At 40.2% G+C, this 18,073-nt stretch overlaps 1 protein-coding gene across 3 annotated transcripts in view; it reads left to right on the plus strand.

Moving 5' to 3' along the window:
• The window catches only part of gria4b (glutamate receptor, ionotropic, AMPA 4b), a 146,774-nt gene that overhangs the window by 82,653 nt on the left and 46,048 nt on the right, over window positions 1–18,073 (plus strand). For all 3 annotated transcript variants that reach the window (XM_030436965.1, XM_030436966.1, XM_030436967.1), the window contains exons 4-7: window positions 6,609–6,793; window positions 11,928–11,981; window positions 13,020–13,178; window positions 17,309–17,476. In XM_030436965.1, coding sequence (XP_030292825.1) covers window positions 6,609–6,793; window positions 11,928–11,981; window positions 13,020–13,178; window positions 17,309–17,476 — 566 coding nt within the window. The remainder of the gene's footprint in view (window positions 1–6,608; window positions 6,794–11,927; window positions 11,982–13,019; window positions 13,179–17,308; window positions 17,477–18,073) is intronic.

Raw genomic sequence — 18,073 nt, forward strand, 5'->3', positions numbered from 1 at the left:
AAAGAGGAGAAAACAGTGGATTTAAGAAGAGGAGAAGAAGAAATAAAGAAAAACTGAGTACAGGAGCGATGAGATAAGGTGAAAACAAGAGCCAAAGAGGAAATGGGGGAGAAAAAAAGAGGAGCAAAGGAGGAAATGAGAGGCTCTTTCTCCAGCAGATGGACTGGTAGCAGCAGTGTGTACAGACCATGATGAATGGCTCCCTTTAAAAGCATAAACATCTCAATGTACTCTTCGGAGAGAAAGACGTGAAAGGAGAAGGACTGACTCACTTGAGGAGGGAGGAAGGAAGGAGGCCAAGCAGGCAGACACTGACAGTTTGCATCATACCGGGTATAGTCAGGACAACGGGGAGGGAAGAGGCAGAAATCACACATATAAACCCAGATGTGCGCTTGCTCTCATCTCCACATGCTGCAGCTGCTTCCATCTAGTGTCCAGCTCTGCTCCAATCAGCACAACATGCTCCGGCGTCAGTCTGCACACTTGCCCGTGGCTGTGTCTTTGACGCTGATGCTGATTGCGGCTGGCTGCTGCTCCACATACAGCCCCAGGGCTACACATTTATCAGCTGGTAATCAGCTGGCCCTTTGCACGCTTTACTTGGCTCGACTGCCGCCACTGTGCTTTCCTGTCCACGCGCTGTGTGCACCATGCGGCACAATAGGACGTGATGGGATACCATATTGTTGCATGGCGTACAAACAGCTCACTCCAGCTGCTGATTTGTATCCGGTGAGGTAGAAGTAACAGTGTGCATCTTGACTCCTATTGATATTAGTTTTAGTCTTTTGATGAACACTTTTATTACTTTTTGCTACATTTTCACATTTTAGTAATTAGATTTTTTTTTTTTGCCTGCTGGAGCCTCCACTGCGATTGATGTGTAAAAAATATTTTTTGTAGTTGTCGTCAATTTTTGGTTTTTATTCATTTATTTATTTTTGAGAGAAGAATTACTTTTTTTCTTTCTTTCTTTCTTTCTTTGGATCAGAAAGAAGGCCTAACATGTTGTATTATGAATGGAGGTTTGCTTTACTTTCAGCCTTTATTCAGTTTGTTTCTCTGCATTGATTACGTTCAATGCAGTTAGGTTCCCCTTTGTCGAATACATTAGGTGAAAGGATAAAGACGCACAGCAGGTTGAAGCAGGCCAGCTTCGGTGGGCTCTGTACTTCTGGTGATCTGTATTATTTAGGGATGTCCCGATCAGGTTTTTTTTACCCCGATCCCGATCCGAGTCCTTTAATATTTAGTATCTGCCGATACCGAGTCCCGATCCGATACTTAGCCTTAACTAATATTTTCCTAGATAATACAGCTGCATTAAGAAAAAAAGTACCTGCATCTAAGCTGTTCCTTAATAGGTTTTTATTATTTTGTTGAAACAAAGTATATACTTTAATATAGCTCTCTCTTATTCTGCATATGCTATTACAACATTGGCCTCCACCTTCCTTGTGTTAGCAGGTGAGTGTGTGATGCTGCACTGTGACAGCAGACCCTCGTGTACAGCCAGCTGAAGTGTGTGTGAGACGCAGCTCACGCTTGGTACCTCCATATAATCCTTTGCTTATTTCATGTACTTTACGTTGTCACATAAAATGACGTGGACACGTTGCTTGTCTATTAACGCGTTCAGCATCTCCTGGATTGCCTGCTTTACATGCTCTGCTGTATGAGACCCACAAAACTAGTGCGCATATACCGGCATGTAATGCAGAGATGGTAGGGCATACCAGGGATTCAAAAACTCCAGGTGACGAAGAAAACCCTGATCCTCTACCACAGAGATGAGCTGGTTTTCCAGAGCGATTAATTTGATGACCCTCTCTGTATTATTTGTGGACATGTCGCTGAGGATATTTCTCATAACTGAAAGTATCCGCGACTGTTTGCTGTTTTGGTCTCCTTGCCTGTACTCTCGACTGAACACGTTGTATTCTTTGAGTTTTTGTTTTGTATATGCTGTATCAAATGAGTAGTAAAATGCAGCTCCGCGAAACGGCCATATAGCAGATGTTACATGTCGCCGTTGGACTGCTTTCGCTTTCTAATTGACGTTATTTCCACACTGCAGACACTTTATTCACAGGTTTGCCAGAGTAACGCCGCGTGCGCGTCCTGCCACAAATTGTGCTCTGACGTTAAAAAAAATAATAATAAAAAAATCGGGCTTGGGTCCACGTTCAAAATTGCTGATTCCGAATTTGAGAGCTCCTTTAGAGTTTTAGAGTTTTACAGTACATTAAATGTTAATTCTTACCATTCAGAAAATATCATCAAACAAACGGATTCCAGAAGAGCTGTCACAAGAAAATGTGACTGATCTGTTTCTGTTCTGATCCAGTTCATTAGTTTTTACATTTTTATGAACTCTTGCTCATAGTGGCATCATCCGCAGGTCTTTTGTCACGAAGTCAGTCGTATTTCTAGTCTCAGCTCATTGATTTTAACATAAAAAAATGTCAGCTAAAGATGTTTTGAAGCAACTCAGGAGTTATAGTGTAGGTACTAGCTTATGCTAGCTAGCTAACTATTGCTGATAAAATCTGTTAGTGTTAATTTCAGCCAACAATATCCTCAGTTTTCAGCCAGAAATGAGACACCTCTTTTTTTTATTTACCTTCTTTTCGAAATCTTAGACACATATAGCTTTAAAACTTCCACCAATATTACTGTTTACTGCATATTTGCCATGGGAGTTTGACACTCACAGCAACAGATACATCGGACAGAGCTTAGCATGGTCAATCGTAGAATACAAGATACAAAACTAATGAAATTGAAAAGCACCACAGAGACTCTTCACATTAAGATGCTCCTCTGCCATCATACTGTAGATAATTCATAAAGGATAAAGGACAATTAGGACAAGTTCACCACTTAATTTTATTTACAATGAAGGATATACATCAAACTATCAAACTGCAAGACACCTATGCCCGCATAAACATTGACCCTACATTAAACCAAAAAAGATACTAGTGTAGACACCCGTTTAAGGACATAAACTATGGTTTCACACTACAGCCCACTAACAGTGAGCCAAACAGCTGCTCATTTGTAGCAGAAACAGCTTCAGTCAATACAGTCAATAGCAGCAAAGTAGCTGCAGCTACCAAAGGGAGTCATTTTTAGCCTGTTAGTCTGTGGCCTACACAGACTCTGTCCTTTGTATTATGTTTATTTGTCAGGGAGCATGCACAAAAACCTTCATTTCAAGCAATAACAGGAGACGCTTGAATCAGATTTAGCTACCAGGCACCATCCGTCTGCAATCCCTGGGCAGATTGACACAAATGCCACAAAGTAAATGTTAAGTTAGGAAAATAAAACATGTTCACAGCAGGGGAACTGGAGACTTTGAATGTCTTGAAAGCAGCCTCAGTCATTTTTCTGTTTTGGGTTTTCCTCTGCGGAGAAAAAACAGATTTACTGTGTGAACACGGACTCAGACTGATCAATTGACAGACAGTTCTGCTGCTTAACAACTTCACACCTAAAGTGCAACACACAGATGGACACCACAGCTTGTTTAAAGATGAAAATAACACACAAAATGGATGAAATGGGTAAAAAGTAGATGACTGATAAATGCCTATTGGATGGATTGACATTAAATTTAGTACAGATGGCTTTGGTCCCCACAGGATGAATCTCAGTAAAGGTTCTCACTGCTCAGCTGTACTTTGTTTTTATAAAAAAAATAGCAAATGTGTGCATGCAAACATACTAAGCTGAGATGATAATCATGGTATACATTAAACCTGATGAACATCATCATTACAGCATGTTGCTATGCCAACGTTAGCATATTGCTTAAGATGCCAAGGAACCACCATGAGACAAAGGCTGTGTGACTGCGAGGACGAGCTGTGTTGGCATTACCAATAGCAAGCTAATCTGAGAGTTCCCAGCTAGCAAGCGATCATTCAGCAAAGAGTGCAAACATGAATTCAGGTAGAATTAATTACACATAACAATGGCAGTTTGATATTGCCACTGTCTTTTCTGTAGTTGAAGATTATTAACAGCTGATAACAGCACAAAACAGTCTGCATTGTTTCTGTTATTTGCAGGTGAAAGATCATGAAACCGTTTTTTAAAACTGGACAAAATATTGCTGAAAAAAAGAGACACAGGAGACCGCTGTTCCAATCCAGTGTAAAACCAGAAGTCAACGAAGAGTTCTCTTAAAATAAGTTATTTACATATTGCAAGTATGGTATCGTTTGTAACTGAAATTACAGAAGTAATGTAGTTATTTTAGCCCAAACCACAATGCTTTCCTCAACATTACTTAGTAGTTTTCTTGCCTAAACCTAACCAAACAGCGTATAATGTTGGTCCAGTATGGCGTTTTCTCATGCTATTTTTTAGAAGCAGTGATATATGTTGTTTTGGGAGTGACTGGCAATCAAACTATTTAGCCATTTTGGATTGTGGATGAGTTGCCTAGTCCTATTTCTTGTTAAATTTAGTTAAAAAGTGAAATCCTTTCATTACAGTGTCACTTCACGTTTACAAGTGGAATGACATGCTAATGGCAGCTTGTTTACTTCCACCTTCAACCGAATTTGTCTTTTTTTTATTTTGTGTGCATGTCAAACCACAGATGTGGTGTTATTAGGCGTAACAACACAAAAACCTATGTAAAATATAAGCAGGTAATAGTCTTTGAGAATTTATCCTGTTGCCGACTCTGAACTGTAATGTCCAGTGGGACCTTTGATGTCAATCATTAGTATATCTGTTTGCTCTCATATCTCTAATTTTCTGCGAAAGTGTCCATCCCAAGAGTTCCACTCTGGTACCACATCTTGTACAGTTCAGTACTTCAGCAAAGCAGATTTTGAATTTCTTTGTTCTTTCGAGCTTTTGTAATATGTAACCCATTTGTCCTCTACTGACAAAATGAACAATGATTGCATCCCCATTTGGCTTCTCAACAGCTCTAGTTCTTTGTGCTAAATGTCATGAACCGGGTCTTGCTTTAGGATCAACTGAGAACAGCATGAGGTGATACATGCATGTGTGAGCACGCATCCATTTGTGAGTTGCCTCAACCATTCCCTCCTGGCACCAACATCCCTCTAATGGGGAACAGCAGAGGCCGGGGAGGGGATAGAGGAGGTTGAGAGGGAGCTGGGTTGCCAGAGCACAGGTTAATCCACTAATTGGGAGCAAAGGGAGACGGGTTGCCAGATTGTGATGGCCACCAGGAGGGGCCGTTTAAGGGGGACATCTGTTCCTGCTGGAGAACAGCCGCCCTCACAGCTCCCTAGTTTTCTCTCTGACACTCATCTTCTTTATACACAATCCTGACAGCGAGGGTCCCCCCCCCCCCCCCCCCCGCATCAACCAGAGTGCAGCGCTACATCCGAGCCTGTTTCCCCCCATTGGACCAAAAGCCAGGATCAGGCTGGAAAAGGATAAAAGCTTCTGAGAAGTTTGTTTCTGTTAGGTTCCTTCTAGATAAGGAAAGAGGTTGCTTTGCCCGAAGATGTTGTGTTAACTAAAGCCAGTTTGCCACTCAAACCGCCAATTATGAGCAATGTGGTTTGTTTCTTCAGATGGCCCACTGTGCCGCAGTTCAGCCAGGAAGTATATGAGTCAGTTTCAGCAGTAAACATATTCAGAGGCTGCAACCCTGACAGCTAAAAAACATTCTGGGAGCACTTAGTGGTCCGGTGACAATAGTAAATGTTCAGAAAAGTTCAATCTGGATCCAGATCTGAATCCAAATAAACACACTGACACTTATGGGATACATGCAGCACTTTTTATTAACACAAGTTCAGTGATTCTTCAGAAGAATGGAGGATGGGTCTCAGCCCCAGAATAGACCCATTAACCTCTAGTGATGGTTTTTTCCCACATTTCTGGTAATTTCTCTGGGAATATTGCATGGATCTTGATGAAAAAAACATGTTGTATTTTAGTGGCTTCTATCTATGAGTGAATGTGATGCAGATCTTCATAAAAATTCTGATCCAACAAATTGAAATGTATTAAATTTGATGTTTACGGAAGAGGATTAGGGCCACATGTAATTTTTTTTTTAGTTCTGACTTTAAAGTCAGAATTCTGAGAAAAAAGTCAGAATTCTGAGAAAAAAGTCAGAGTAGTTATTCCTTTAGGCATTAAGAGGACACACCATGTATGTTTTGGTGATAAACAGTGAATGAAAACTCCCAGGAAACCTTAAAGAAATACACATTTGTAAATATGAATATTCACCTGTAACTGGAGAGGAATCCATGCAAAAACTACTTTTTATTCCTTTTTTGTAATTACATCTGTCCCCCTGTATTTGTGAGATATCTGACAAACTAACTTGTTCTAATGTTCTGACCACTCTTGTTTGTTTGTTTTCCAATATAAGCCAATAACTTAATAAACCTATAGAGGGTATTGGCTGTTCTTAAGTATTCAATACATTTCAGGAAAAGAATGTTGTCGTAGAAAAAGCCTGGAAAGAAAATGGATTGGTTTTGTACTTTTTCAGTAAAACGGTCCACCATTTTGTGTTGAATTAAGCTGTACCCTGTATGTTCTATCCCCTGACATTGACGTGTCTTGTCATGTGTGTCTGACTGCATCAGGATACGCCATCCTGCAGGCCATCATGGAGAAGGCAGGACAGAACAACTGGCAGGTCAGTGCCATCTGCGTCGAAAACTTCAATGATGCCAATTACAGACGACTGCTGGAGGATCTGGACCGGAGACAGGAGAAGAAGTTTGTGATTGACCTTGAGGCAGAGAGACTGCAGAACATGCTGGAACAGGTGATGCCACCATGACATCAGCATTAAGGTTGTTTTTTGTGTGTGTGTCTCTTTACTTTGGCTGTTCAAAAGAAGCATCTGACCTTCTTTATACCTGAGGCAGAAGTTGAAATCTGCATTAGCTGCTGAAGGACATTAGGTACTGCCTATGTAGTACTGTATATTTTAACTTTTGGAGCTTCAAAAAGCAGCAGTCAGAGCGAATTGGAGCACATACCTTTTGACAAAAAGTCCACCCTCATTTACTGGTCTTAGTTTTGACATTCAAGCCTGCGGATTCGTCTTTAACAGAATTTCGCTTTCCAATGAGGAAGAATGACATCACCCAGAGTGTGAATGAGGCTACAAAACGAAATGAAATATCCTTCAAAACACACCTAGTGCTGAAAACAGATCATTCTGCAGAGTGGACTGTAGTTTCACACAGAAACATTTAGGCAAAGATGACTTACGTTGGCTGATCTGCTGTTTTATTATTGGTTTGCCACTATACTGGATTATAAATTATAATAGTGTTAAATTGATTGTTCCATACAGACAGTTTAGAAAAGTAGATAATACTACGGTTTATTATAATGTGTACCAATGGCCGTCAGTTCTGTTGGTTGAAAAAACATTGCACTTGCCAAGTTAATTGCTTAGATGTGGGAATTTGGGAACATCCCAAAAATCAACTCTAATGCAACAAGAAACACAAGCAGATGGATGATCACAGGGGATGTAAACAAACTCTGAGGTTAGGCAAACCTTTTTGGAGGGGAAAACAAAGATGAGTAGTCAAATTATTACCCAAACTGTCAGTTAAAAGGAGGCCTATTATTCTTCTTTGTTTTTTCCCTCTCCTTCAGTGTTATATTGTTTTTCATGCATACAGAAGATCTTGAAAGTTAAAAACAGAAGCTCCTCTCTCCACAGAAAACACTGCTCCTCAAATGCCTCATCAGTAATCCCGCCTTTAATTCTGTGACTTTGTGACATCACACTAGGTCACCATGTCACAAACATGAAGAATTTATGTGCTTATTTTCTACATAAAAATTGATTTTGCACAGCTGCTCTTTTGTTCTTAGTGGTGCTGGGTTAGGCATGTCTGAGCTAACCAATCAGAGCAGACTGGGTATTTGGGGGACTGGGCCTTAAAGAGACAGGAGCTAAAGCAGAGCGTTTCAGAAGGAGGGGGAATACTGCTGCAGCATGCAGTACGAGAATGAGTATGTGTTTTTGAGCACTAAAGAATGTAAACCTATTCTAGTAGTAACCCCAAATTAAATTATGAACCTAAAAATGAGCATAATGTGTGCTCCTTAGAAACGTCTGTTTAAGTTTTCAATGAATTTATCACAAGAACATCATACTGGATTCCAAAATGGTGCTCAATCACTGTAGTAAAAGTTATTCCCTGCAGGGCTAACACCAAAAAAAGTTGTCTCTCTTACTGGTTTGCCTCTATGCACATGCTCATTAGTGCGTCTGTCTGAGCCCATCGGCCCATTCATAAATATTAAATTTTCATGAAAATTCATAATACAAAGAGAATACTTCCTTCTGTCTTTGCAGTTTGAGGTGTTCTGACACGTTTTACAAAACGTCTCTTTTATAATCTGCAGGGAAAACACTTTGTGTGTTGAACTCTGGAAATAATAAGCACCAAGGCTGACATCTTATGTCATATCCAGCTCTCCCTATACATCAGTGTAGTTTAGAGCCAAACATGGTTCGACTGACCTGCTACACTCACTTTACTTTACATAATCAGGCTATACCTCAATCTAGTTGTCTGGTGTTTTTTGTCACAAATGATGGCAGTATCACTGTGTCTTCAAGATCTCACTGATTTGATTAGTGAGTACAAAATTAACTGACAGAAATGATGAACAAAACAATGAAATGAAACTCGAGCTTTGAAGAAATATCCTTTAACAACATGTTTCAATAAAGAATATGCTGCGTGATAATGAAGAGAATATTTGTTCTTAGCAGAACAAGGAAAGTAATGAGACATTTTTCTTTACCTTTAAATCCAAAACTCATTATATTTAGTAACAGTAAGATTAGTAACATCATTCTAATTGCTTAATTTATTTTCCATTCTCTGAAACGTAATGAACTGATCCCAGAAACTAAATCTCTACACAGAAGAGAAGTTACTTTACACACTCGCTCGATGTTTGTTTCCCTCTGTTTTTTTGGGGGTATGTTTGTGCTAATTAGAAACTTTCAAACTTGAAAACAGTCTGTTCTGATCTCTGGTGGTGTTATTTGGCAAAAACACACTCAGAATATGATGTTTACTTTCCTCCTTCTCCTCTTCTTCCCTCCTTTCCCTGGGGCAACTGGTGTCTCTGTAATTGTTTAATTATTCAGGAAATCTCCACTCTGACATCTGTCATAGTACTAACAATTTACTTTGCAGATGTGCAAGAAAGATAGAGAGAGAGATAGAGAGAGAGAGAGAGAGTGCAGAAAGACTTCCTGCTCCATCCTATCTTGATATCAGTGCACGGATCATCTCAAAAATAGACACAGCAGACTAACATTTAGTGCTGCGGTGGCCAGAGTTTCTGCCAAAGACATAAACATCTATTTTAGCTTGTCTTCATGCCAACTGCCAGTGTGTGTATTCACAACTCGCCAAATTCTCCTGATCCAGGACTAGGATTTGAATACATAATGGGGCCTCATTAGCTGCTTATTAACTGCAAAGTCAATACATAGCAACCAGATGTTACTTTGAATGTCATAGCATCAAATCTCTTAATGCAAATCTGTTTAATTTACAGATGGGAAAACAATTTTCTGGCAGCTAATTTGCAAGCAACTGTATTGTTGCTGCAAAATGAAAAAGGGAATGAAAACTCCTAAGAGCTCAAAGTTTTTTGAGTTTTTCAAGGAATTACAGTCCAAGGGGTGTTTAAGTAAATGTCAATGACAGATGTTGTGAAGCCCCTTTGAGACTCGCACCTTGTCATGTAAATGTGTCGGCGAAAAAGTCACTTTTACTTTTAAAGTCACGACGGCCGGATCAACATTTCCAACATGGCACGTGTCTATCTTAAATGTCATCGCATTAACGTAAAGGCTGCAGCGGCGCGAGGTTAAGTACGATGCGCATGTTTTGTTCTGCTTTTTAAAGAGCACTGTAATAAATATGTCACTTAATTATAATCTAGTTGGCACAAAGAACCTGCCTGATAAACTATGAAACTTTTAAATGTAATGGAGGTGTAAAGGAAAGACAAAACAAAACCCCTCAAACCCTCTTGAGAATTCAATTCTTATCATACATGATGTTATTGTATATTATTGTGTAAATATCCAGCAAAACACTTCACATACAGAGCAAATACCAATGAAATGCATCCCAACGTCTCATCACTCTGTTCTTGTTCACTGTTCGACATGAAATCATTAGCAGCATTTTCTACCTGATAAATGAGGAAACTGATGAGAAGTAGGTGATTCACTGTGAGAAGTGAGTGCGAGCGTCTCTTTGTGCTCCCAAAGGTTATTAATTAAAGCTTCTTTGCCAGAGTAAGTTTTAAAATCCATCAGTGTTGCAGCCTGTGAGAGAACAGAAAACTCATCTTCCTTCATTTGTGCCAAGTATCACGTGGGCACTGTGGCGCATTCTGTAACAATCTGAAGTAAGGCGTTAGGAATATGTACTGCACGTTACAGTTGCCTGGCTGTGAGTGACAAAAATCCATCGCTTTACACATGAATCACATTGACCAAGACTACGATTCTCGGGGTCTTTCAGAATTGATCCTGATTCCCCCATAGTAATGAATCTGACAATTTCTTGTCCTTCTGTACATTATTCAGTATATATAAAAGCTTTTTTTCTCTGGGGACCAGCATCTATAGAATATTGTTAGATCGCAGGCCATATTGATTTGGTTGGTGATTTAATTACTTTTAGGACTGACGGCAGTGTTTTTGGTTATATGCCCCGAAAATGGCCAATTACATTCTTAAATTCTGCTTTGAAAAGATATGCCGAGTTGTGCCAAGTGTTTATTTTTAATGTACCACGCTTAGGCCATATAATCAAATTCACTGAAAAAAAACAAGCTTATTATAATGAAATTTCAGCAGTAAATTGGGGCTGTTGAACACACAAAGAAGCCACTACATGGCAGAAGGACAAATGGCAACACACACACGCACACTGCAAATGTTGTTTTTGTTTTTCTTCACACACATGCTGGACCATGAAAGAAGGCAGGCGTCGAGAGGAAGAAAAAAAACTGACGGATTTGCTAATCCTACATTTGATTTTGATAGTGAAATCAAATGCTCATTTAGACATCCCTATATGTCAGTAAACTACACACATGGCGCTCATGTTTGTCAAAGCAGCCAGCATTTATTTGCTTTGCGCAGCTATAACTATGAAAATATATATATATGTATATTTATATATTGTCTCATCCACAGAGCTCACTGTGAATATTTTTGACTGTAACTTCTTTCAACTGAAGAAAAAGTCCCTATAAAAAGGATCGAGTGAACGGTTCCTCTAATAGGAGCAAAGTGACTTCCTTCTAACCTCAGTGGATTGCACACTAATCTCTCCTACAGCTCCATGTCGTGATTCAGATTGATATAATAGATGTATTTTTATACTTAATCTTGCATAAAGCAGCCGTGGGAGTTCACCAACAGTGGGGTTTTACCACCTGAGGCTCAGGTCTTGACAGAAGTGGAGCTGAATTGATCAATCAAAGCTTTTTTTAAAAGACTTAAAGCGCTTTTTAAGCCTAATTCATGCGCTTATTAAATGCATGTCCAGTGGGACTTTCCAGCAGATGTCAGCTTTCAAAATCAGTTTTTATCACCAAGATGCAGCTTTGTGGCTATAAGTGTGTACGTGTGTGTGTGTGCGGTGTGTGTGTGTGTGTTGTGTCGAGAAGCATTGTCTTTGAAAGCGTGAAGTGTTCACTTCCTCTGTGAGATACTGACGTGACTGTTTATCTGTTTGGACATCCGATCTTCTATGGATTAAACCTGACGGTCCCACAGTGTCAAGACACACACACTTGCCTGTCACATGCATCGTTTAATGTAATTAACGTTTGCTATGCTGTAATCCAGTCCGATTAACATTGAGCTGTGCTCCGCCTCCTCACAGATTGTCAGTGTCGGGAAACATGTCAAAGGCTACCATTACATCATGGCCAACCTGGTGAGAGGTGTTTTCTTTGTTTCCCATGTTTGATTCTGTCTTTCTTCTCATCACATGTTCTTTACCCCATCCTTACTCCCACCTCACTGTTGTTTCTGTTGTTGGCTGTGAGTTCAGATGCCGTACAGGATGCATTTTGGATGCACATTTTAACCATATGTGTTAGCAGTATTTACTAATACTGGACCAAAATTGTGACCCACATGGAAATTCTCTAATATTAGATTTTTGCTTACCTTTATTCATAGTGATTTGTCCCCAGTCCCATTTGGAATCGTGTAACAAATTGATATCTTCAAGGACAGAATGGACAGAAGGGGTCTTCCTAAGTTCTCAATATTCTATGTTCCCAGGGACCTATGTTCCTATAGTCCTAGGGTCATAAGTTGCCATGGTCCTTTTTTCCCAAGTTCTTATATTCCCCTTATTTCCTCAGCTGTACATATGTTCCCTCACAGGCTTCTATGTTTCTAAGGTCCTATTATCCCATGGTCCTATGTTCCCCATATTTATATGACAGGTAATGGGGACATGACAAAGGCTGCTATGTTCCCAAGCTCTACATATGTGCTTTCTCTGGGTCATAAGTTCCCAGGGTCCTATTTTTTTCTCCAGCTCTAGATACTGTTAGATACATTTCTCAACAGTGTGCTTATGAGCATGTTGGTTTTGTAACAAGATGGTCTTGGAAAAAATGTGCATCTATCCTTTAAGAACTGTTGTCAAAAATACTATTTCAGGATCAGGGACCTGAAGTATGGGAACTATTAAGCTCTGACACAGACTGATGTAATGTTCAGCTTCCTCTGACAGCCTACAAGGAACATGATGGTCCTGGATCAGTGCTTAAGAGCACTGACACATTTTTCACCTGCTCTTAATTAGCTCATTAATTAAAGCAAATCGGCTGTAGTTCATCATCAGTCATTATCAATACCTACAACCGCTGTCAAAAGAGTATTTTTTTGATTGCATTGTTTCTTTCTGCCATCACTGGACTCAGCCCATGACTGCTCTTTCTCCTTGTTCCCCATGAAGGGTTTTAAGGACATCAACCTGGAGCGCTTCATGCACGGCGGAGCCAACGTTACAGGCTTCCAGCTGGTCGACTTCAGCAACCCAATGGTAATCAAACTGATGCAGCGCTGGAACAAGCTCGATCAGAGGGAGTACCCTGGCTCAGACGCCCCACCCAAGGTATGTATTAGGGTCGACCGATATGGTTATTTTCAGGGCGGATAACAATTATTAGTAAACAAGGAGACCAATAACTGATAATTGGAACCCATATACATTTGCAGTAAAAATCAAACAAAAAGGCAAGGCCGAGAAAAAACAGTGATGGAATGTAACTAACTAATTTTCCATTTTCATTTCCATTTTCTATTACCACGATGGAATGGTGGATTCAGATATGTCAGCAAAGCCATTTAAACATTGTTTTTTTCTAATTAAGTGATTTTTGTCCCTTAACGTACGTGTTGTCAAATCTCAAATGTGAGCTTTAAGATCAGTACAAAATTCTCTGCAATTTAATGTTCAAATTGCTGTGAGATGGACTGAAACCAACAGCTACCTGGAGGGTGAGAAATGTGCCAAAAACCGAAGAAGAAGAAGAATGGGTAGTCATGTAAATTGCATGCTATTTGTAGTCACTGGGCTAAAATGTGCAAAAGCACAGTTCTTTCATGGTTTCTCCGGGGTAACTCGGCTGTTGAAACAGCGAAAAAAATAGCAGATAAAGCAAAGAAAGATAAAACGAGTGAGGACAGTGCCAGATTAGATGAAAAGTGTACAGTGTATATCAGCATGTTTGCAAAGTGTGCACACAGGTGCAGCAGCAGCAGTGAGACAGAAGTGCATGAAAAACTGTCTCGACATATCAGATTGTAAGCAGCATTTTTACTGTTGCAGCTGGTTTAGGCAGAACTTGTTTGTGCTACTTTTTTAATATAAAAACACTGATGTAATCTTTAGCAATGCACTCTGTTATAGACGTTTATTATTTGTTTTGTTTATGCTAAATCTGAATCTTTAAAGTAACTGACAAGTTAAGTAAATGTAGGAGAGCAAATGACTTATTTGATGCTAAAACTAATAAATAGCAGCCTTTGACAAAACAAATACATGAGCGTATACACTCAAATAACGGGCATCATCATCAGCAGCAGCAATCTGCTCCGCTTCGTCCACCGCTGTCATACGTAGTGATGTGACAGACTGACCCACTTTACATTCTTTTCAGGCGCACAGATTAAAAATGGCACTGGGGCAAGAAGGCATCACGCTATGGTGGCCAGCAAACCTCTTTACCCCCCCAGCAAATCTGTATCAAACTAAGATTTCTATTTTAAAAACCAGATGCACTGGAGTGGAAACGGTGTGAGTCAAGCCGAGTGTGCGTTTGTGTGTGTGTGTGTCTGATGGATTGGGGTGGTTCAAATTAAAAGTTTACACCACAGGGCTATATCACATGATATAATGTGTGTGTGTGTGTGTGTGTGTGTGTGTGTGTGTGTGTGTTTGTGTCTGTGTGTTTGCGTGCGAGTGTGTGTGTGTGTTTGTGTATGTGCGTGTGTTTGTCCCCACTCCATTTCTTGATAAATTGCTCTCTCTCCTGGAAATCCACTCAGACTAAATTACTCTGCTCCCCATTAAGTTTGTCCACAGCCTGAGTCACAGTCGGCCCTTCTTCTTTCTTCTAATATATTAACACCACCGGGTGAGTTGGGCCTTGTTCTGGCATGTTTACTCACTTTGCGAAGACAAATGTGATGCCTCGTGTTTCAAAGTTCCGGAAATCTGTAGGTAGTGAACTAATGAGAGATTCCTCTGTGGATGACAGCAAGCTTTGGTATGACAAGGAGAGCTGTGGTGTCAACATGTGAGCTGTATATGTATATGTTACCTTGACATCTGGTCAAGGATCTTTGCATTTACTCCTGAAATTAATAGGCATTCTTGTTATGTCGTGTCTGCCTACATTGTGAGCAGATCTCAGTCTGCAAATAAGGGAGATGGAGTTGGTGGACTTGTCAGATCAAGGAAAGTGTCGTTGGATACTCTTCGACCAAGCGAGGCTCATATGGAAAGGGAAAGATTTCTGGGGCCCAGGTGCTTGGGAGCAATGATCATGTTCATTCTAAGTATATGCAATGAAAACCACAGTTTATTTTGAACCAGCATACGCAGTATAACTCAAATACAAGCATTTCCCTCTATTGCTGCTTCAGTAAAATGTGGCCTGAAAAAATCCTGCACCATGGGCAACTGTCCAGATAACATAGGAATATTATCACTGATCTGAACTAACCACTAGCTAATGTTGGAATAAATCTCCATCCCAATGAACAACCTCCTCATAAATTGTGATGCCAGAAAAGAAAAGAAGGAAAAGAGGGAGCTGGTAATGGCTTTAGACCCAAATAAAGATGTAATGACCAACTTATTTCAGTCAGCTCAGAAAGCTGTTCCTAGCCAGGCTCTAGAGGTGAACAGTCAGGGTGCTAGTGTTAAAGCTAACACTACTAGCCAATAGGTAGCCGGTGTTTCTGGCATTGTGCTAGGCAAGCTGGGCACTTTATTCGTCAGTTGAAACAAAGCTGAGATTTAGTCTGATTATCAAGATACTTACTGACAAACTAGGGTTGTAATGAAGGATTATTTTCATTGTCAGTTATTCTGTGGCTTATTTTCTTGATTAATTAATTAGTTGGACTGGAAGAGAAGGCTGACAGATGTTGTGATCAGTGTTTCCCAAAGCCCAAGATAATGTCCTTTAAACATACGATATTCAGTTTACTTTCATAGAGGAACCAAGAAACCACAAAAAACATTTAAGTAGTTGAAATCAAATTAGTTTGAGTCATTACTAGAAATGATTACCCAATTATCAAAATGGATGACAACTAATTGGCTAATCATTGAAGTTTGACTGGCGAGATTAATACTTTTGCTAGAATTCTACACACAGTTTTTATGAAGGTGTTAGCAGTTAGCAAACTGACACTGTTTGGAAATGATAGATCCAACGGCGTCTCTCCATTCCCCTGTTTATGTAAATGTTTTGGGCAGTTTTGATCAGTGAAGATGTTCCGGACTATATTATCCCACACCTCTTCTGTTTGTGTGTAAATGTGTGTGTTACTTTGGGCAGCTCATCAAAGAGTAACAGGGGGATAGAGTGCAGCAGTCTCCGTAGAGAGCCATAATGTCACAGTGAGCAGTGGGCTAATGAATAGGAGCCACCCCCGGCCGGAGGCAAAGTTAATGAACTCCTGCTAGCCGGGATAATTAATGCCAGACTGCTACCCGGCTGGACAAAACACTCGCCTTTTCCCTTTCTTTCTCCCTGGTGCTCACTCTCCATCTTCCTGCCTCTTCGTCATTCACACAATTAGTTTTCTGCGGCGCCAGAGGTAAGTCTTAGGGAAATGTACGACTCATGACGGAGGGAGTGATTTCTGTAGACGCAAATAATCAGAGCCAACATGGAGTCTTCAGGTCAAAGATAGATTAGGGGAAATTGGGAGGTGGGCACTGTGGGGAATAAGCTCTTCCCATCGCTCCCTCTGCTACTCTCCATTTCCAGAAAATAATGAGCAGAGTAAGAACTGCTGCCTCGCCGCAACAGCCGAGCCGTTAGGAGGTACTGCCTGGCCCTGCAGAGAAACTCTCACAGGCAGCACACACAGATTATTTTAAAGAAGATCTGACCAGCAAATACTGCAGAACATTCTGCCTGTCCAGCTTAATCAGCATTTAATTGGCCTCATACCTTGTCCTGGTGTGTGTGCGTCCTCCAGCACATAAAAAACAGGCAGAACAGCAGGGTGGCCTCCAGTGTACAAAGACTGTAATTTGCAAATCAAATTGTGTGTCCACACTGGCTTTTATTTCCTTTTAATGAGTCTAACAGGCCAGAGTTGAACCTTCTGCAGTCTTTTTATGCAATGTTAAAGGAAAAATTGCGTGGCGTCAAGCAAGTAAATAACAACTTTTCAAACCAGCCTTGTATGTCAAGGTTTCTGGAGACTTGGATTACGCTGGACAAGCTGTATGGAGCCATTTTTATGTTTTTCTCTGGTATTTTTGTTTACAATTTCAGTTTCAGCAATTTTCAGTTGCTGTGAGTCTCAAGTTATGTTTTGTGGAGTACGAAACTTCACCAAACTTTCTATTGGCACTTATATAGAATATGAAAGAATATTCATTTATGGCTAAACTTTTCCTTTTAAGTTTCTCGTACTAACTGAAAAAACCAGCAGACAACCTGAGCCCATATACTGTCTGTCACATATCTCTGATCACCTCCTCTCGTCTCCCAGTACACCTCAGCGCTGACGTACGACGGGGTGATGGTGATGGCCGAGGCATTCAGGAACCTGCGCAGGCAGAAGGTGGACATCTCCAGACGGGGGAACGCCGGTGACTGCCTCGCCAACCCGGCTGCTCCGTGGAACCAAGGCATCGACATGGAACGCACTCTCAAACAGGTGAGAGGGAGAGAGGAACAGGGGGAATGAAAGACGAATGAAGGGTGTAGGAAGAGGTCTCGGTTCAGTTCTAACCAGGTTTAGGAGTCACGGTTCGATGCAAGTTTGGCACAGTGGGAATAAAAAACATCTTCCCAATGTAAGGCCAGACACTACAGGTTTCATGGAGTGGTCAAGTTTTAGATTTTGTGCTATTTTACTTTCATAACTTGTCTTTCAGACTGGTGGAAAGAAAAACATCCAAAATACACATTTATTTATTTCAGTTGAGATTTCTCCTCTGGACAGTTAATTAAAAGTGTTTTTTTTAATTAGATAATAAATCAAAAACTGTCATAAAATGTTCTCTTAGCGCAAGCAATCAATTAGGGAAGGTTCATGATTATATCTAATAATTAATTTTTTTCTTCGAGTGTCTAATTGTTTGTATAAAACTATTAGAAATGTTAAGCACATATCTTTTTCTGACACTTTGACATACATCTTTACTTCAGTAACTCATACACAAAACTTTCCAGATGTATTCCTATCTATATTCTGAAGGTTTGTACTGAGGAGTTTGTTCATACATCATTCATTGCCTGATCTATAGACTAT

This window comes from Sparus aurata, chromosome 13 (assembly GCF_900880675.1).
Source record: "Sparus aurata chromosome 13, fSpaAur1.1, whole genome shotgun sequence".
Taxonomy (NCBI): Eukaryota; Metazoa; Chordata; class Actinopteri; order Spariformes; family Sparidae; genus Sparus; species Sparus aurata.